General features: G+C 44.0%; 1 protein-coding gene across 1 annotated transcript in view; it reads right to left on the bottom strand.

Annotated features, from left to right (window-relative positions):
* Window positions 1-21,920, bottom strand: part of LOC147685264 (uncharacterized) — a 342,295-nt gene that overhangs the window by 206,610 nt on the left and 113,765 nt on the right. The window contains exon 5 of the mRNA XM_086941156.1: window positions 11,939-12,089. Coding sequence (XP_086797282.1) covers window positions 11,939-12,089 — 151 coding nt within the window. The remainder of the gene's footprint in view (window positions 1-11,938; window positions 12,090-21,920) is intronic.

The following is a 21,920-nucleotide window of genomic DNA, read 5'->3' as shown; positions in this document are numbered from 1 at the left end:
AACCTAGACAAGACCAGGTCCAACAACAAGTACCACAGAATGTACAGCCCATGCATGCTCCACAACAGACAGTACAGACCGTAGCAGGACCACCGCCACAACCGATTGCCGCAACACAACATGCGTCACAGCAGATGTACCAATATGCACAAACTGATTATCCCGATTATCAGCGATACACATGAAATAGCCTAGAGAGGGAGGTTGGCTTGCCTCTTATTGAGGTTCCTGTAGATCAAGAGGGTCCTTATGTACATAGTCAAGTATTAGGGAAAGATAGAAAGTTTTTGATTGATACAGGGGCAAGCAGGACGACAATAAGTCACGACGAAGTTCCAGGGGCACCCCTCTCAGGCTCACAGAATGTTTCCCTTGGATTTTCAGGAAAGCCTATTGTTAATGAAGTATCGAAACCACTTCCCCTTGCAGTTGGTCCATTGACACGTACTACAGATTTATTACTCACAAAATCATGTCCAGAAAACTTGTTAGGTATCAAGACTCTGAAAGCTCTAGGAGCTGTAATTTGCTGTTCTCCAGAAGGAGTAAGATTGTTTCTGCGTGACTTTAAGGGTCACTATGTGTTGAGAGATATTGATTCCAGATTACAAAATGTTCCTGCACATTTGTGGGCACAAGGCCCAACTGATGTAGGTTGTATGCACATTACTCCATATCGTGTTACACTCAAGCCAGGAGTAGTACTACCACGCATTCGACAATACAAGTTACCACCAGATGCTGTAGTGGCTTTACTGAAAATCATTGACGAGCTCATTGCACAAGGAGTGGTTGTGGAAACCGACTCAAATCTCTAATTCCCCCATCATTCCAATTCTTAAACGTACAGACCCAAATGCACCCCCAGTTTATCGATTAGTTATCGATTTACGAGAACTGAATAAATGCATTGTACCACAATATCCTGTGGTCCCAGACATTTCGTCTCTATTGACTGCTATTGATTCTGAAGCAACGTTCTTTACTGTAATTGACCTCAAGAACGCCTTCTTTAGTGTTCCCATTGATCCGGAAAGCCAATATCTCTTCGGATTCTGTTTAAATGGCCGAAGCTTCAAATTTGCACGCGCACCTCAAGGATTCACAGAAAGCCCTAGCATCTATAGCCAAGCATTGAAAAGACAACTTGACAGTATTCACATGCCTGACGACACTGCCCTGCTTCAATACGTCGATGATCTACTGATCACCGCCCGTAGCGAACCTGAATGTGAACGAGCATCACTGACGGTTTTGCATTTCCTGGCTGACAAGGGACACAAGGTGTCTCCTTCGAAGCTGCAATTCTGTGTTCAGCAAGTGGTGTACCTTGGGCACTTGCTGTCCAAAGGGGGGAGACAGCTAACACCTGACCGTATCCAGTTAATTGTAAACATGCCACAACCCACGACACAAAAGGAGGTACGGGCCTTTATAGGCCTCACTTCTTACTGCAGACAATGGATTCCCCAGTACGCATTTCTAGCCAAGCCACTCATACAGTTGACAACCCAGGAGGCAGCGACATCGACTGTCCTCCCTTGGACTCAGGAACATACACAAGCTTTTGAAAACTTAAAGAAAGCCTTATGCCAAGCACCTGTTTTAGCGACACCATGTTACAGCAAGCCTTTTACACTTTTTGTCACAGAACGCGAAGGTACTGCATTGTCAGTACTCACCCAGGATCAAGCAAGTTCACACAAACCGTGTGCTTATTTTTCTAGTACACTAGATCCAGTAGCCCAGGCTCTGCCTGCGTGCTTGAAATCTGTAGCAGCAACAGCTCTAGCAATTAGACAAAGTGATTCCATAGTGTTAGGACACCAACTGACAGTACAAGTTCCACATGCCGTGGAAGTTCTTTTGAACCGAACACAGACCCAGCACTTGACTATAGCACGACTGACAGGTTATGAATTGACATTGTTTCAGCCACACATAGAAATCAGACGCTGTAATACACTGAATCCTGCTACACTTTTGCCATTAAGTGAGACAGACCCTTTGGCACATGATTGTGTTGAAGTCGTTACCATTACGACGAAACCCAGACAAGACTTGACAGATATCGCATTACCAGATCCAGACCTGACACTTTATGTGGATGGTTCATGTATGAGATCAAGTACAGGAGAGTTAGTGGCTGCATATGCAGTCACGACAGAAACTGAGGTCATAGAAACACACCGCATTGACACCCTGTCAGCTCAAGCAGCAGAGCTCATCGCTCTGACCCAAGCCTGCATTCAAGCCAAAAACAAGAAAGTTAACATATACACAGATTCCCGTTATGCCTTCGGAGTTGTACACGACTTCGGAGTTCTCTGGCAAGAGAGAGGTTTCCTAACTTCTCACGGTGCCAAAATCCAGCACGGACCCCTCATTCAAGCTCTGTTAGAAGCAATACATTTGCCTTCAGCCATAGCCATCATGAAGTGTAAGGCACATACGAAAGTCACAGATACCATTTCCCAGGGTAACGACCTGGCAGATCGAACAGCCAAGAATACAGCTCAGACTCATACTCACACAACTGATATGACGAAGACAATAGTCCCGACACCGACACATTGTATGACAGTTAGGGATCCCGCCCTAGATGTAATTGACATACAGACACATGCTACACCAGACGAAATCAAGAAATGGACTGAACTAGGAGGGATCCAGACAGAACAGGGATGGATGACGAAGGGAAAAGCCACATGGTTTCTCCCCGACTCTATGGTTCAAGTTATCATTAATACAGCACATAGTCCTGCACATTTAGGAGAAAAAGCCATGTTAGACAGTATTCAAAACCTTTGGTTCAATAAGCATTTACGAGCAGCAGCAAAACAGAAAGTGCGTACTTGCATGATCTGTTGTCAGTTCAACCCAGGTAAAGGCGCTCCCGTAGAGCAAGGGGGATTCCATGCCCCCGATTACCCTTTTGAAGTCCTCCAGATGGATTATATCCAGATGGAACGTTGTCGAGGGTTCAAGTACGTCCTCGTAGTTGTATGTGCACTTTCCCGATGGACAGAAGCATATCCAGTCCCAGATTACACTGCTCCGACCACTGCCAAGCAGTTGGTATGAGAATTTTTCCCACGGTATGGCTTGCCCCGTGTCGTGTACTCAGATAACGGTCAACCCTTCTCGTCCGAGCTTATGAAGCAGGTATCACTCCTGCTAGGATATCAGTGGAAGTTCCATTGTGTCCAATTTTGGAAAAGGTGATGGACAGAGTCTCTGAATGATGCAGAATACTCCTACCCAGTCAAGAGATCAGGGCTTGATCCATCACCGTTTTTTAGCTCACTGCACCATCCCAGCTTCAGAACCTGGCTATATGCAAATTAGTCTGTTCCTGTCCCAGTGCATGATGGGAACAGGGCAAACCAAACTACCAAGCCAATTCTTATACTGGGAAGGAGACAAGCTACCGGGGACCGGTTTCTGGCATTTCAGCCTCGTGGGCCCGGCTTGCTTGAATCCTGATGGTGCAATGAGCTAGGGACTCACGTCTGAGTATACCCTCCCACACATAGTGTGGATAAAATCAATTTTGGAAAAGGTGATGGACAGAGTCTCTGAATGATGCAGAATACTCCTACCCAGTCAAGAGATCAGGGCTTGATCCATCACTGTTTTTTAGCTCACTGCACCATCCCAGCTTCAGAACCTGGCTATACTTAGACGTGAGTCCCTAGCTCATTGCACCATCAGGATTCAAGCAAGCCGGGCCGATGAGGCTGAAATGCCAGAAACCGGTCCCCGGTAGCTTGTCTCCTTCCCAGTTAAAGAATTGGCTTGGTAGTTTGGTTTGCCCTGTTCCCATCATGCACTGGGACAGGAACAGACTAATTTGCATATAGCCAGGTTCTGAAGCTGGGATGGTGCAGTGAGCTAAACAACGGTGATGGATCAAGCCCTGATCTCTTGACTGGGTAGGAGTATTCTGCATCATTCAGAAACTCTGTCCATCACCTTTTCCAAAATTGATTTTATCCACACTATGTGTGGGAGGGTATACTTAGACGTGAGTCCCTAGCTCATTGCACCATCAGGATTCAAGCAAGCCGGGCCGATGAGGCTGAAATGCCAGAAACCGGTCCCCGGTAGCTTGTCTCCTTCCCAGTTAAAGAATTGGCTTGGTAGTTTGGTTTGCCCTGTTCCCATCATGCACTGGGACAGGAACAGACTAATTTGCATATAGCCAGGTTCTGAAGCTGGGATGGTGCAGTGAGCTAAACAACGGTGATGGATCAAGCCCTGATCTCTTGACTGGGTAGGAGTATTCTGCATCATTCAGAAACTCTGTCCATCACCTTTTCCAAAATTGATTTTATCCACACTATGTGTGGGAGGGTATACTCAGACGTGAGTCCCTAGCTCATTGCACCATCAGGATTCAAGCAAGCCGGGCCGATGAGGCTGAAATGCCAGAAACCGGTCCCCGGTAGCTTGTCTCCTTCCCAGTTAAAGAATTGGCTTGGTAGTTTGGTTTGCCCTGTTCCCATCATGCACTGGGACAGGAACAGACTAATTTGCATATAGCCAGGTTCTGAAGCTGGGATGGTGCAGTGAGCTAAACAACGGTGATGGATCAAGCCCTGATCTCTTGACTGGGTAGGAGTATTCTGCATCATTCAGAAACTCTGTCCATCACCTTTTCCAAAATTGATTTTATCCACACTATGTGTGGGAGGGTATACTCAGACGTGAGTCCCTAGCTCATTGCACCATCAGGATTCAAGCAAGCCGGGCCGATGAGGCTGAAATGCCAGAAACCGGTCCCCGGTAGCTTGTCTCCTTCCCAGTTAAAGAATTGGCTTGGTAGTTTGGTTTGCCCTGTTCCCATCATGCACTGGGACAGGAACAGACTAATTTGCATATAGCCAGGTTCTGAAGCTGGGATGGTGCAGTGAGCTAAACAACGGTGATGGATCAAGCCCTGATCTCTTGACTGGGTAGGAGTATTCTGCATCATTCAGAAACTCTGTCCATCACCTTTTCCAAAATTGATTTTATCCACACTATGTGTGGGAGGGTATACTCAGACGTGAGTCCCTAGCTCATTGCACCATCAGGATTCAAGCAAGCCGGGCCGATGAGGCTGAAATGCCAGAAACCGGTCCCCGGTAGCTTGTCTCCTTCCCAGTTAAAGAATTGGCTTGGTAGTTTGGTTTGCCCTGTTCCCATCATGCACTGGGACAGGAACAGACTAATTTGCATATAGCCAGGTTCTGAAGCTGGGATGGTGCAGTGAGCTAAACAACGGTGATGGATCAAGCCCTGATCTCTTGACTGGGTAGGAGTATTCTGCATCATTCAGAAACTCTGTCCATCACCTTTTCCAAAATTGATTTTATCCACACTATGTGTGGGAGGGTATACTCAGACGTGAGTCCCTAGCTCATTGCACCATCAGGATTCAAGCAAGCCGGGCCGATGAGGCTGAAATGCCAGAAACCGGTCCCCGGTAGCTTGTCTCCTTCCCAGTTAAAGAATTGGCTTGTTAGTTTGGTTTGCCCTGTTCCCATCATGCACTGGGACAGGAACAGACTAATTTGCATATAGCCAGGTTCTGAAGCTGGGATGGTGCAGTGAGCTAAACAACGGTGATGGATCAAGCCCTGATCTCTTGACTGGGTAGGAGTATTCTGCATCATTCAGAAACTCTGTCCATCACCTTTTCCAAAATTGATTTTATCCACACTATGTGTGGGAGGGTATACTCAGACGTGAGTCCCTAGCTCATTGCACCATCAGGATTCAAGCAAGCCGGGCCGATGAGGCTGAAATGCCAGAAACCGGTCCCCGGTAGCTTGTCTCCTTCCCAGTTAAAGAATTGGCTTGGTAGTTTGGTTTGCCCTGTTCCCATCATGCACTGGGACAGGAACAGACTAATTTGCATATAGCCAGGTTCTGAAGCTGGGATGGTGCAGTGAGCTAAACAACGGTGATGGATCAAGCCCTGATCTCTTGACTGGGTAGGAGTATTCTGCATCATTCAGAAACTCTGTCCATCACCTTTTCCAAAATTGATTTTATCCACACTATGTGTGGGAGGGTATACTCAGACGTGAGTCCCTAGCTCATTGCACCATCAGGATTCAAGCAAGCCGGGCCGATGAGGCTGAAATGCCAGAAACCGGTCCCCGGTAGCTTGTCTCCTTCCCAGTTAAAGAATTGGCTTGGTAGTTTGGTTTGCCCTGTTCCCATCATGCACTGGGACAGGAACAGACTAATTTGCATATAGCCAGGTTCTGAAGCTGGGATGGTGCAGTGAGCTAAACAACGGTGATGGATCAAGCCCTGATCTCTTGACTGGGTAGGAGTATTCTGCATCATTTAGAAACTCTGTCCATCACCTTTTCCAAAATTAGTTCCATTGTGTCCGACATCCCGAAGCAGCAGGTCTCGTAGAGAGACACAATCAGACCCTGAAAACACGCCTTGCCAAGATTTGTGCCGAGAAAGGCGTGGACTGGATAGTTGCATTGCCAGTCGCGCTCTTTTACATGAGAATGGTAGCACACTCACGAACAGGGCTATCCCCGTACGAGGTGGTCTTTGGTAGGCCACCGAATATGTGGGGGACGCCTCTGCCTCGCAAGATTACAGATGTTGATTGTAATATGCTGACAGATTACCTTGCCTCCTTGATGTCTGCACTACAATCTTGTCGTTCACAGGTAGCTGCAGCCTTTCCCGACAACACCGAGGTGAAGCCACATGAGATTACTCCGGGGGACCTTGTCTTCGTCAGGAATTTTGACCGGAAGAGTCCGCTGGAGCCCCGCTGGCAGGAGCCGAAGCTTGTTCTGCTGACCACGAGGACCGCGGTGAAGGTGGAGGGCCGAAAAGGGTGGCTCCACTCAAGCCACATAAAAAAGTTTCATGGACTGCCGCCAAACATAGACTTCCAGCCCGGCCCCATTCCAATGACTGATACTAAACTCCCTCTGACAGAGAAAACTCCTCAAGAGGAATATAAGCAAAAGTTGAGATCTAGCAAGTCAGACAGTTTAATTGTTTAAGTCCTCCCCTAGGTGAAGCGGTTAGACAGGGTCCTGACATGTATAAGTTAGATCCCAATAGAGAGAGAGATAGACAGAAACAGATCAAGAAAAAGAAATATTGTAAGTCTCTCCGCAGCTATTGCATCGTTGCATTATTGATTATGTCTTTTCTGAGTCTTCTGATTATTGCTACAGGTTTATTGCTCCACATGTACCTTCCTATTTTCACACGTACACATTCTTCCTCAAACGACACTGTCGAACACACTTTCAGTGAATTACCCCCTCACGAGTTGTCATACCGACTTGCGCTGCGCAACAATACCTTCATTAGTATGTTACATCATTCTCATCAGACCAGCAACGCTACAAATTGTTGGATATGTGGCCGACTCCCCCCCTTTCAGAAATACAAGGGAGTTCTGCCATTCTTTCCGTACCCGTTTACACACAATGGTTCCTGTGGTGCATGGTTTAGTTTAATAAATTCTTTAGATTCTGATGCCATAATCTATCAGGGAGGTTGGGTCTGGGGAAATCTGAACGTAGTTATGCATAAAGCCTGCTACCCTAACAAGGAGGGTCTTCCACAAAGGACAGGGACCGATCTAGAAAACGAAGTATATGGATTAGGTAATTATACACTTAACCTCATGATTCTGAATGTCCAAGCCGATACCAGACCAGACTTACCCTCTATGTCAGTATTACCAGTTAAAGGTGAATTATGTGTCAGAAAGAATGGTTCAGTACACCTAGGTCATAGTGAATGTAATACTGTAATCAAATTCAGTGATAAAGGCAAGTCTACATTCAAAGCTACACGCCATTCCTATTTCATTTGTGGTCTGACAGCCTATATACGTTTGCCACTAGATTGGGATGGGACATGTTACATTGCATTCCTTCTGCCACCTGTTTTTCTAGCTCCACCTGATTATCATAAGAACTCTCATCTAGTGCCTAATAGACCCAGGAGAGATCTCCCGATTGTCGACTATACTGAAACGGCATGGGAAAAATACACAGATTTCAATAAAGGTTTCTTTCCCTATTTAGGAGCTATCTTCAACAGCAAATCAATACGTCACTTGACCAGAACCCTCGAAGCAGTAGTGAATGAAACTACTTCCGCCCTAGGCAACTTAACCGAGGAACAGTCTGCTATGAGACTTGTTGTCCTTCAAAATCGTCTTGTTCTTGACGTCATTCTGGCCGATAGGGGCGGAGCTTGTAGAGTCATCGGATCGAGTTGCTGTGTTTTCATTCCAGAAAACGCACCGTCAGTATATAGAGCTATAACACGTCTCCATAAGATTGCAAGTCAGATACACCAGGATCCAGGTACCTGGACATGGTCTGGTTGGTTCTGGAGCGTGTTGTCAGCCTGGGGTTGGAAAGTCCTATCCTTCCTCGGAATAGCCCTTCTCATAGTATTCAGTTGCTGCCTATGTATCCAGTGTGGGCCAGCGATTTGCGGTTTGTGCGCCACATCATGCATTCCTCATCCAAGTCCACGTTCTAAATCCCGCCTGAAAAAGGAAGAGCAAATGGTGTTACATGAACAAATAAATAGACTAATGCAGATTGATATATCATGAAGGGTCCGTAGGGGACAAGGAGGGAATGAGGTAATTCGAATTTTATGGTCAATTGTGTCCCCTATAGTAGACCCCAACGGCTCCATGTACGTGCTTCAAGTACATGTAATTTCCCTCCATGACCAGCTATGAAGACGCAAATACATTTGCGTCCAACGTTAACATGTCCTCTCTCAGATGCACCATGAATGGATCGATAATTCAGTTCCTAAGTATGCCTTGCCACCGTCTTTACATGGTGCACTTTCACATTTTCCTGGCTCTGTTGAGTTAGGCCCTGATTTCTGCCATCGAGCCTTTCTGCCTTCCTGCCTTCTGCCTCTGAAAGTTGCAGCCTGGATTCTGTATCCATGACCTCTGCCTTACTCCCTGCGCGGTGAGCGGTGCCCGGCTCGGCCTGCTTGCCTGCCAAGACTGTATTCAGCCTTCAAGTTATCTGCTCCGCTCCTCGAAAATACATTCCTGTCTAGTTATTTAGGTAAACATCCTCCCAGCTGCAGAGCAAAGGGCCCGGCCTCACTGTCTCCATGCAAGTAATTCACTGCTCCTGTTACCATGGTAGGCCCATGGCCCCTCGCACTACACGCAGACACATAGACGCTTATGCACGCACTAGCAGTCAGTATAGAATAGCCTCTGTCCGAGAGACTTTTCCTTCTAGATAATACAGTTCCGCAAACACAAGATATCAGATATGATTGGGTTTAGATTGTCCTGACACGCCAGACTTCTGTCTCATCTTTCGGAGCTAAATGTCAAGTCCCCTTCACCCTCCAATTCCACGTCAATCACACGTCATGTTGCCTGCGCGCGCATCCAGCCATATATTTCTGCTGACACTGCAGGATTCCTCTATGAATCCACCCACTTATGACACTTTCATATGACGTCTCTAGCACACACCTCCGTGTACGCCCTTGTGCACGCCTTCTGTTACGTACATGTGTTCTTATCTCGTTTCTTTCAGCTGTTACGCCTTTTTGTATCCATCACCATTATATGCATTAACTATATATATTGTACTCTGTCAATAAAGCATTGTCTATCCCTTCCTGAACCTTCGTGGTGATGGAACATGATACCTGGTTCGAACCATTCCATTATATGGAATAAAACCCTTATAAAACTCAGATTCCACGGACTCTGCCTCTCATTTTTTGATTGTCAACAAGACCACCATGGGTGGCAGATCCTTCTCTTACCTGGCTGCTAAAACATGGAACTCACTCCCCGCGTACCTTCGCCTCACCCAGAACCACCTAGCATTCAGAAAGCAACTTAAAACATGGATATTTGACAAGTAATCCTCCTCCCCTTTCTAAGCGCCTTGAGACCCTCTGGGTAGGTAGTGCGCTATATAAATTCTCTGACTTGACTTGACTTGACAATACAAAACCATGGTCCCTAATGGACATAACTGCGACGAAGAGATGGAAGTACATCTAGGATGATTGAATAGAAATTTTCAAGTTTTATTGAGCTATCTGTAGTTTTTGTCTAGTGAGAGAACTGTTTGGGTAAATGTATAAAATGAAAAAATTTATATAAGATGTATTGCCCTATTTTGTTTTTAACTTCTAGTGTCCTTTTACATGAGTTGTGAAAGGTATAAGGAATTTTTTACTATGAATCACTGGTCATTATTTTCTTTTCTTCTTTTTCCAGGGACGGCCTGAATGAAATCTTTTTTGACTGAATGGGAGTACCAGCTTAAATATTGATTAGATTTGGAACTGAACACTTAATGATCAGCACGTATGAATGAAATCATTAGCCCACTGGGGCTGAACTGGTTATTTTAGACTTAGACTAAGAGTTATTTTTGGACAAGCCCACATGGGCAATGAACTGAGCGAGTTCCTTGATTATTTCCAGAGACTCTGTCATGGTTCAAAAGCTGTATACACAACCGATATATTGCTTAAATATGACTCTCAGCATGCCAGTGCTATTGTTTTTGTTGCCCACTAGGGCAGTAACCATTACCGTAAGCATGATTCATTGCAAGAAGTGCTATATTTCAGTTAAGGACACTGTTTTCCTTTATGTATATAGAATCGAAGTCTGTCATTTATTTTTATGACCCAATGTGGTTTTCATGTAAGAATGATATTATGATCCAAAATGATATAAATTGCATTCTTAAAAAGCACAAATGAATTATATTGCTCCCATGATCACATTCAATTTGTTATGATAATTACACCGTTCCATGTTGATGTTATTATTTTCGCGTCGGTGAACGTCTTAGTATTTTGTTTATGTTCATTGTTGTGGCACACCATGTGATTTAAACTATATTATGTTTGCACCTATCACTCTTTCAACTACTCGTGACAAAGGGGAGGAGCCCCGAAACGCGTAGAGAGACATTGTTTTTGTTTGCCATTGCTGATTAAAGAAACTTTGGAACACGCTATTTTGTGTCCGTACTTCGCACTGTCCCTGCATCTAAAGGACGTGAGTGTGACTGTTTTGAAATTGATTGGGCTCGCTGCCCGGTACGGACCGCTGTTGTCAGAGGAGGGGTTATAGCGGAGTGCGACGGCTGCTGCGCTTTAAATGGATATATATATATATATATATACATATATATATATATATATATGTGTATATATATATATATATATATACATACATTTATATATACTTTATTCATTGTAATGTATTAACTTTAGCATTATTTAATGCTGTAACACTTGCTGCCCCCCTGTGTAGGCCTCACGGATCCCAGGGGTCCTCGGACCACAGGTTAAGAACCATTGATCAAACGCATTCAGATGCCTGCAAAGATGGTTTAGAGGTTTGTTAGAACTTGACAATGATCCTAACCAGCAAAAAACATAAAACAATGCTTGACATGTGGTTCTCTCTCATTAAAGCTCTTCAGAAGAGTACACTTCAGTCCAGAAATGCAAAGAAAAACATTTAAAGTGAAACCAACTGCTTGAAATCTAAGGGTGACACATAAACTATGGAAATAAAAATAAAATAGCTGTGAAGAGATCCCATTATAGGGGGAGAGTTATTCCAAGGAAATTCATTAATCCACCAGCAACACTATTCTGCCAGCTCAGTTGTAGTACTGGTTATGTCAAATTCAACTATGGTCAGCCTGAAGCCACTGTGGCTCGGAGTCGATTCTGCAAAGGTTGCGTACTCTTGCACTGATGTAATTGGGGAATACTGCTGGTTTTGCAGCAGTCACTTAGCACCAAGATTTGGCACTAGCTCTACTGAGTTCACCTACACTGCCTTAACATAACTAGAACATGGAAGTTGTTCTACCAGTCATATGATGTCTAGTTCATTGGCAAAGCTCACCTATGTCTTCCGCCTGCTTTCTGAGTTCATTCTCAATTTCTGTGATTCGCTTTTCCAAAGCCTCTTGTTGACTAGGCATCTGCCCCAAACGATTCAGGATCTCTTTGGCATTCTTCGTTTTGGAATCAGCACCAGACACCAAATCCGACCCCTGAAACCAAACCAGAGAAAAAGGTCTCATGTAGAGGGAATCCTGAAGAAAACAGTAGCATACCATGTGCCCAGTTTCCGAGCAGGGATATGATTTGAGTGAATTTATATGCGTTCAATTATCAGAATGTAGAAAAGGTAGTCCACATATGTATTAGGTACTTTGCAGAGTTGTGTAAAATGTCATTATTTAACGGTTGGTAGAGCTAAGAAATAGATCAGATGTGTGCATTAATTGCTGAAGTTAACATGGGTAGAGGTGTGACATGCACTGAAAGAACCATCAACATGCATCTACTGGATGGAATTGCCTTCTCTTGTATTAGCAGCCCCCTACCCCTTATGGGCTATAAGGAAGAAAGTCCATGACAACCTGTGAACCACAGTTTTTCCTTTTTCCCCTAAAGTTCCTCTGTCTTTTTTTTCCTTTGGGTAGCATTTGGAGGGGCCTCTGTTCCAGAGGGCCCCCTTGATGTTCAAATTGGTGCTCCTCAAGGTTACCTTTTTGGAATATGTTGAGAAGGGTGAAACTCGATTTTTCTCCCCAACTTGTAGTCTCAAGAAGGTAGTCTCCATTGAATCTCTATGTACAAGCCCAGGCTTGTAGCAGCGTAATCTCTTGCTTTTACAGTGCACAGGTGCATCCTGGGTAATTGCCTTCTGCCTCCCCCAGTAAATTAAATGTAATGGATTATATGAGCTACCTCTCCTTCATAGCCTATTAACCTTATGTGGTAAAAAATATTTAGTCACAATCATCGGAATGTGGATGTCTGGTAAATATTTTGTGAATGCTACTAATACACTGGGTCACGTGGTCTAGGGTTTACTTTAGTTGTATCATGGTTGGGAAATGAAGGGCAACTACTGTTTACGTCACAAACCTTTTCTGTAATAAGAGCTACTCGTATTCAATGAAAATCATATTGAACTCCTAATTGTTATCAGTGTGCTATTAGTGACCAAGTCACACCCGATTACATTAGTGGCCATTGCATGCAAAATTGCCAGCAGCGATCACCTCAGTCGTCAGGCAGGGTTGCCAGCAGTGATCTGAAGAGGGCTTTATCAATCTGAAATGCCACCTCTACGTGGTTAACACCTGACAACCTTCGCTATGATGCCCCTAGCACAAAGGTTATCATTTTAGTAATGAATTTCCACATGCTCTCATGGGTTATCACTCAAATATATCCTTCAATATGTATCTTAGAAATCCATCAGTTTTTCAATAATACCAGCTTATGAGTTCTGAAAATGCAGACATTGTCATCTCGAATACACGCTTTTCAATATTAGGATAAATATGTTCATTTGTCCAAGCAAAAGCTTCCTATTTAGTCGGCTGGGTTTCACACAGGCGAGCTACGTACAGGTAGCTGGAGAGGTTCTAGTAGCCAACGAGCAGGAGAAGCCAGGGTTACACAGAACACCTCTTCCGCGTACCCCTTCCATTTCTTCCTTATCTGTTCTTTGATTTTCATGGTTATTTCGAGTAAATACAACAAATTACCCACTAGAGTTGCCCCCTGGAAGGTGTACCCTGTCACGATGAGAACGTTACAGGTGGGCGTCTAGAAGATTATGACTTCAAAGAGAGAAGTGAAGTGGACGGGTTGAAAGACCAATGCTAGTAATCCATAATAGTCCCTACGCTTGGTAGCCTGGTGACAGTAATGTGAAGTGGTTTGTTGAGTGAGATGGCATACGGTTCTGGTGTCAATGTTTAAGATCATGTCCAGAAGAGAGAAAGAAAAAATGCTTGCCTTGACTGTATGGATTGGGATAAACGGACGGATCTTGCACAAGTTCAGGTCAAGCTATTTTAGAGAGACTAAAAAGAACACCAAGATTTCTCACAAAAGATTTAAATATCAGTGTGTTAGGAACAAAATAGATAAACTAGGTAATTTAAGGTGGAGGAGGTTCTGTTTAAGGAAAGAAAGGCAACCAGAAGTGCATGAAAGGAGACAAGACAAGAAAGTGGGAAACAGAAAAGATGATTTGGGTGCCATCTGTATTTCAATTGTAGAAGAAAGTGAAAGGACAGATGATGTCACCAGGAGGAAGTGCTGCGAGAAAATAGGAGAGGGCCCAACAACACGTTGAAGATTGCCCCCTGGTAGCAGATAAAAGGACATAGTTTGGATTGCCTGGTAACAAGGAAGCTCTGATAAGAAGGTGAGGGAAGAACTATTTGAAGGCAGAGCGGGAGGTGCAAATGGTCTTCAGGAGCATAGTAGAGTGGGATGATTGGCAGTATGAATGGCTACGGACATATCAAGAATTATAAGTATAACATTGTTTGTGATGAGAGGATGTGATAAGTTAACGGTTTGTAAGAGGGCTGCTCTGTGGAGATGAGCATGTTCTTTAAAATGAGAAATAATGTAAGGAGGTTGAAGGCCTGCCGATCCAGTATTTTAGGGAAGAACAGGAGTTTAGATACTAGACAGTGGTTTGAGTTTGAGTTGGGTTTGGGAGTATTTTTGTCTTTTTTAGAAGTGCTAGAACCTCTGCAAATTTAAAGTATGAACAGTAGCTGCTGGGTTTGAGTGAGTACCCTTGGAAATTAGTGTAAAAGGCTTGATTGTATGTACATTGAATGAGTCAGATGGATCCAAGAGGGGTCAGTTGATTTGAGTATTGAAATCAGCTCAGTTGGAGAACCAGCTGTTAATTTGAAGAGCTTTGAAAAGTGGTTTGGACGCTAATGGTGGTTTGGCCACATAGTAATGTAGCAAGGGTTTGCCTTATAGTGGTGGTTTTAGACGAGACGTACAATACAAAGTCTGTTGCGGAGAGTGAAGATGCCATGAGAGTTGTGCTTTCCAATTGCTGCGGATGGCGAATGAGAGAAGTTATGAGGGTTTTTAATGAAACAGATTTGACATTGTCATGGATCTCCTAAGAAAGTGTAGAGTTCTCACAACTCTGGCTGGCCGGTGACATCCTCATTACATATGTGATAATTGTGCTGTACCATTGTTGTACCTAGGCTGGTCCTAAACCACCAACCTTGACTTGACCATGACTGCTTGTCTACATCATGCTAGGGGTTTAAGAAGGCTTAATGAAAGTAACTTTCAGTTGCAGATACAGTACTTGCATCTCTGGCTGGGTAGGACTCTAGACTTTATCGTTTTTTTAAAACTTGGCCACTACTACAACTGCACCCCGTCCCCATTGCAGAAAAAGTAAGATTGAGTCCTTTCCAAAACTGAAGTTTTTATGCATTATTTTAGTACGGTAAAATAAATCACAAATAACTGAGCAAAAAAAAGTAGTGAAACAGAGAGTAAATCAGCATATAAAAAAATGAAAACAAAAGTGGACCACAAATAAGAATTATAGCATAAACTACAATACATTTCCAAGAAGAGCAATGCTTTTTATTCATAAAAGGGATTAAAAAAATAAGTGAGAAATAAACAAAAATCAGCTCTTAGTACAAAACCTTACTGAAGTAATTCCACTATGTTTCACTCTGAAATAACTGATTTTAAATTTGCAGAAAACACCTACTTATTCCTACATATGAGTACTGTTGCACCTTAGAAATCGAGAATGTAGAAATTAACCAATGTTTCACTTTCTAACAGGGTCGGATTGGGATCACAATTCGGCCCGGCACTGACGAAAAAAGTGTCCCACATTCAAGAGGCGTGGCCCATATTTAAGGGGCGTGGCCCACATTCAAGGGACGTGCCCTTTCATGAAACACTATTTGCACAGACAAGGAATGAAAGTGGGAGGATACTGTTCTTGCACAGGACACAGGGCAAAGGTGCCAATGGTCTACATGCTGAGCAACAAAAAAAAATAGCAAGGCCCCTTTCTGTCACAAAATTATTCCAGCCCTCCAGCACAGGAGCACCTGAAAAGCAGCAAAGCCCCTGCTATTACTAACCTACTTAGCCCTCCCCAGACCTTCAGCTCAGGAGCACATGAACAGGTAAGGCCCCTACAATTAGTAAATTAATCAGCCCTCCAGGCCTCGGGAAAATGTCCTGGCAGGGGAACACAAAACACAGCTTTCTGGGTCATCCAAGGTAGCCAGGTAGCCAGGGGGGAGGCTGAGGTGAAGCTGGTGCATGGGAAGTACCTTCCCAATGTGTTCTGGCAGTTTGAGTGTTTACCATTTACTGTAGTATTACCCTTGTACCTGTGTATGGTACCCTTTTGTAACTTGCACACGTCACTTTTCTCTGGTATCACACTGTATGCTACCTCTCACTTTTGTTTGCTTTAGATACTTGCACAAGTGCCACCATTGCCTACGTAACGTTTGTTCTTGTGCTGGAGTGTCTGCCATTTATTGCAGTATTATACCTCTACTTGTACTTTGTACGCTTTTGTAACCTGCACACATATCACTTTTTCCTCCTGTAATGTACCGATTGTAATGTAATGTAATGTAATGTAAGAGACATTTCTACCGCGCACTTTCACTCCAAGGAGTATCTTGGCGCTCACACAACTCAGATGGAAGAGTTGGAGGGAAAGGGTGTGTTGCATTATACACCACAGTTACACCAGAGTTCTACATGTAGCATCGGGCAGAGAGAAGATCCAAGTTTTTAATGCTTTCCTAAAAGGGGCTTCTAAGGAGAATGTACGTAAAGACAGGGGAAGCTTATTCCATGCCTTGGTGCCCAATACAAAAAGGGATTTGCCTCCTTTTGTAGCCAGCTTGAACCGGGGGGGAGTGAGTAGGTTCTGACTGGCGGACCTCAGGCAGCGCGTCGGATGGTATCTTTTGAACCCATAGAGTAGGTATTTTGGGCCACGCTGGTGGAATGCCCTGAAGGTAATTAAAAGAATTTTAAACAGAATTATTTTGCTTACCGGCAGCCAGTGGAGAATATTAAGTGCTGCTGAAGCTGACGACCTCCGTGGCCAACATAGCACGAGGCGGGCTGCTGCATTTTGGACCATTTGTAACCTATGGAGAACGCTTTTGTTGGCTCCAGCATATACTCTGTTACAATAGTCTAGCCTAGAACTAATTAAGGCCACTGCAACTGTTTTCCTCGCTGACAAGGGAAGCAGATCGAAAAACTTCCTCAGTGCTTTGATGATTTGAAAGCACATGCCTGCCACTGCTATAGCCTGGGGCTTAAAAGATAGTTGGTTATCAAATTTAATGCCCAGGTTGCGGGCAGATGCAATTGTGTTGGGAGGAGCTTCTGCCTCCGTTGGCCAGCACATTTTTGGTGAGAACAAGTTATGGCTCCCAACAGGAAGAATTTCAGTTTTGCCGGTGTTGCACTTTAGATGGTTGTTGGTCATCCATCTAAATGTGGCTGTCAAACACTCCTTAAGATTTTCCTCTGCGCCTGGTCGTTCCCTATCCAGAACCAGTATGAGCTGAGTGTCGTCAGCATATGAGATGGAACTGATCTGGAATGACGCGATCAGTTTCACGAGGGGTACCATGTACAAGTTGAAGAGAACAGGGCTCAAGCTTGAGCCCTGCGGGACCCCTGAGCTGACGTCTTTGGCTTCAGACTGGTCTATTGCTGAGGAAATTCCTGAGCCATGCCAAGACCTGGCCTCCTACTCCTGCGGCAGCCAACCGGTCCACTAAGATGTTATGTGAGACCGTATCGAAGGCTGCCGACAGGTCGAGTAGGATAAGGACGGCCTTTTTTCCTTGGTCCATTGCTGCCCGTAAGGTTTCTGCGGTGAAAAGCAGGGCCGTCTCAGTGGAGTGTTCTGACCGAAATCCTGATTGATGAGGATGGAGAATGTTATTCTTCTCCCAAAAATTAGTCAGTTGGTTATTGACAAATTTTTCGGTCAGTTTGAACAGGACAGGTAGCAAGGAAATAGGTCGCAGGTTAGACAGGGTAGTAGGGTCGGCCAGTGCTTTTTTTTGGAGTGGTTTGACGGCTGCCAGCTTCCAATCATTGGGGATGTTTGCCGTGGCTAGAGAGGAATTGATAATCCTGTTGATTGTAGGATTAACCAGCTCAACCAGAGTATGCAACACCGGGGGGGGACAAGGATCGAAAGGGGAACCCGATTTACAAGCCAGGATAGCTTTAGAGGTATCCTCAAAGGACACTGGGGCAAACTCCTCAAAGCAGGGGGAAGTCGTCACTTCGCTACATTGCTCAGTTTCCGCAGTTGTTATTTCTCCTGATGGAAAGGTATTTACAATGGCAAGAATCTTGTTGTCGAAATAGTTGGATATCGCATGACAGAGATCCTGGGATGGTGGAATCTCCTGCGATAAAGCTGAAGGATTCATAAAATCCTTAACAATCTTAAAGATTGCTTTTTGTTCCTGACCTGCTATAGACAGGGCCTGTAAATAATAGTTTTTTTTTGCGGATTTTATTTCTGCATGATATTTTCGTCTTGCTACTATGTAGATATTACGTGCGGTGGTGTCATAATTTCGACGCCATCTTCGTTCTAATACTCTGACCTTACCTAGTTCAAGTTTCAGAGTCATTGAGAACCAAGGGGCACTCTTTTTGATCCTGCTAGTTTTAGAATTGTTATTTCTAAGCGGACTTAGCAGAGATTGCTACCTCATGTATTTTGGTTGCTCACTATTGTCACTTTTGATTCTATAACTTAAGGTTTGCTTTTGTAATTTGTCCACTTATAATTTTCTCCTCATGTATTATTGCTGTTCCTAGTGTGAAGCGCTCTGACACCTTCGGGTAAAGTCCGCGCTATATAAAATCGCATAAATAAATAAATAAAACAAAAAAATTCCAAACATCACCAGGCCCCCACAGCAAGACCCGTTCTTCCTCGCCCACTATGCCCTGAATGTGAAGGGCTGTGGGCGAGGTGCTAAGACTAACACCGTTTATGAGCTGCATGGGCACCAGGGGGCCGAGGTGCAAATGGCTCAAAGGCCTGAGAAACACCTGGCCCCCAGGGAGGCCGATTCTTGCAAACAATCACCCCTCCCCAGCCCAGCCTCAGCTTGATTGCTTGGCAGGGCAGGGGTGAAGGAGAGGCCACAGCTGACAATCGCTGTCCGGCCGCACAGCGAGGCTGCTTTAATTTTCTCTGTCCGTCTCCGTGCACTCTGTGGGCCGTTTTTTTTTCTCCCCTTTCCTAGTCCACTCTCTGTGGACTGGGACAGGGGAGAAAAAAACGGCCCACAGAGGGCACTGAGGCACCAGCCCTTCGGCCCATTCCCGAATGCCCGCCTTGTCAATCCCCCCCTGCTTTCTAATACAAAAACCACACAACAGTGCCCCAAAGGGCATCATAGGAAATACTCAAAAACACAAAACTCTCCCCTCTGGAACCTGGATGGCTCCTTTGGAAACAGTGAAAAATGGGGGTAGTTTGTACACCAGTTTGCAAGACACCCACTATTGTAGGTGGGAAGGGAAAGAAACCTTTTTCCTTATGCAACTCTCACTCACTCTAGTAGTGGCATGCTTCATTATCGGGTTCACCCCAACTCCTAAAGGTCGGGTGGGCTCAACTGTATTTCAGGGAGCACTTATGAAGAATGGGTGTATGGGAGAGTAACTTTAAGGATAACATTCCTCACCCACCCCAAAAGTATCCTTTAATAGTGGGGTGGGAGGGAAGATCGAAAACTGTATATGGGGCTAAAGGATGTAAGTCCAATATTGAGTGGAGATCATGTGGTAACATGCTGATACGGATCACTACTGCCCTCTTCCTGGTAACCCCTTGAAACACATACAATCTTTCATTGAAGCCATAACTAAATCAGCTCTGAAGGAAGACATCATTTCTAAGAAAGAATATATTTTCCTTAATAACACTAATCCCCATATCCCTGTAATCTATGTGCTACCCAACATACATAAGAATTCATCCAATCCCCCTGGCTGCTCGATTGTTTCAGGCTGTGCTTCAGTTGTTGAACCATTTTCGAACCACAGAGTAAATATATAGATACAATGATTAAGGATTTAATTCCTCTAACTAACACCTACATTAGGGATAGTGTAGATCTTATTGGCATTGTAGAAGACATGGAATTTGACCCTAGTTTGGATATCTTTGTGAGATTAGACATCGAATCTCTATATACTAATGATCCACACCAAGAGGGGATTGAAATTATCCAAAAACTACTAGATACTAGACCATGTCCAAATCGCATCCGAAATGATTTCATTATGGAACTTCTTGAAATAGCGGTCGTGCAGAATTACTTTCTTTACTGTGACACATTTTATCATCAGAAAAAGGGTGCTTCCTTGGACGTGTCTGTTGCTCACATCTTTATGCTAACATTTTCGAAACTACCCAAGTGTTGACACCTAACATTTGTTTCCATGACCACATTCGGTTATGGAAACAAAACATTGATGACATTCTACTCACCTGGAGAGGTGACATTGAATCATTAACTAATTTTGTGAACTGGCTTTCCACTCAACATATATGTGAGGAGTTTCTCATCTGGAAGTACAAGCACAAGAAGCACTTTGAGTGAGTGTAATTTAGATTTGGCAATCATCCCGGCTTAGGCATTGGTTTTTTCAGGACACTTTAGGGCATATTTACTAGAAAATGTTTGAGCGTGGAGCAATGCCCAATTTGGAAGCGCCACACACATTTTCAAAACGCAGTTATGCGCCGTATTTACTACAATACGGAACACCCCTGTGTTTTCCCTAGCGCTGGTGCTAAAATTAGCTGCCTAGAGCCAAAGCAGACACCTTTGCAGAATAGTGCAAGGGTGCCTGAATTGCAGGAAATGATTGTTTATGCTTAGGAAGGTGTCCCTTCCTGCACATAGACAATACACAATGGCTATTTGTTACATCTATGTGTGCTGCATTCTGCAGTACATATAGAAGTATAAAATCGTCATTATTAAATGATTATTAATGCGCAGGAAGGAACTGGATCCCTGTATTATCCAGAACTCTGTCATATCTTGAGGACTCTTTCATAGTCTGAGGTTGAGTCCACCCTGGTAGTATCATCTTACAAGGGTGGGATGAGGTGCCTAACGATGAAGCATGTCACATTACGTGCGTGAGACCACTTCATCCAAATATATGTATACCCAATAGGTGTTTTGCACTTAGGATAAATTGTGAGGGTTAGGGGAATTATCCTCCCTCAAAAAAGATACATACAGCACCTGTTGTGTTTAGCAGAAAAAAACACAAACCAGAACCCATGGCCCTTGTCTATGATGTGTCACAATTCTTAACTTCTTTTAGACTTGAGACATCTTCCTCTCCTATCTGGAATTGCAGTTGGTGACCCAGAGGTGGCTGTAAACAGAGCAAAAGAGTTTCCTTCTAGGTTTATATTCATTACATCCACAGAAAGAAAAAGTGTGTCACATCATACCTGCAATTTCCTTGGTCAAGTACTGTTAATAGAGAAGGGTATCCAAGCTTCAGTGCCCAGGACGAATATATGACGGTGCAACCCATTAAATTACAAAGCATGCTTTTACAACACAGTCTTTACATCGCAACTACCATTACATTGCATGATTTTACAACTTATGCCATTACAATGCACTTTTAAAAACTACCATTACAACACATACCATTACAACGCATAATACTTTTAGGGCAACTGTAGGGTAAGTGTTGGATAGTGTAGGGGTAAAAATTACTATTCCCACTCCAGTAAGTGCAACCGTAGGGTAAGTGTTGGATAGAGTAGGGGTAGAAATTACTATTCCCACTCCAGTAAGTGCAACAGTAGGGTAAGTGTTGGATAGTGTAGGGGTAAAAATTACTAAGTGTTGGATAGTGTAGGGGTAGAAATTACTATTCCCACTCCAGTAAGTGAAACAGTAGGGTAAGTGTTGGATAGTGTAGGGGTAAAAATTACTAAGTGTTGGATA

The sequence above is a fragment of the Lissotriton vulgaris genome, chromosome 10, assembly GCF_964263255.1.
Source record: "Lissotriton vulgaris chromosome 10, aLisVul1.2, whole genome shotgun sequence".
Lineage (NCBI taxonomy): Eukaryota > Metazoa > Chordata > Amphibia > Caudata > Salamandridae > Lissotriton > Lissotriton vulgaris.
This window is presented reverse-complemented; position numbering and strand designations above follow the sequence as displayed.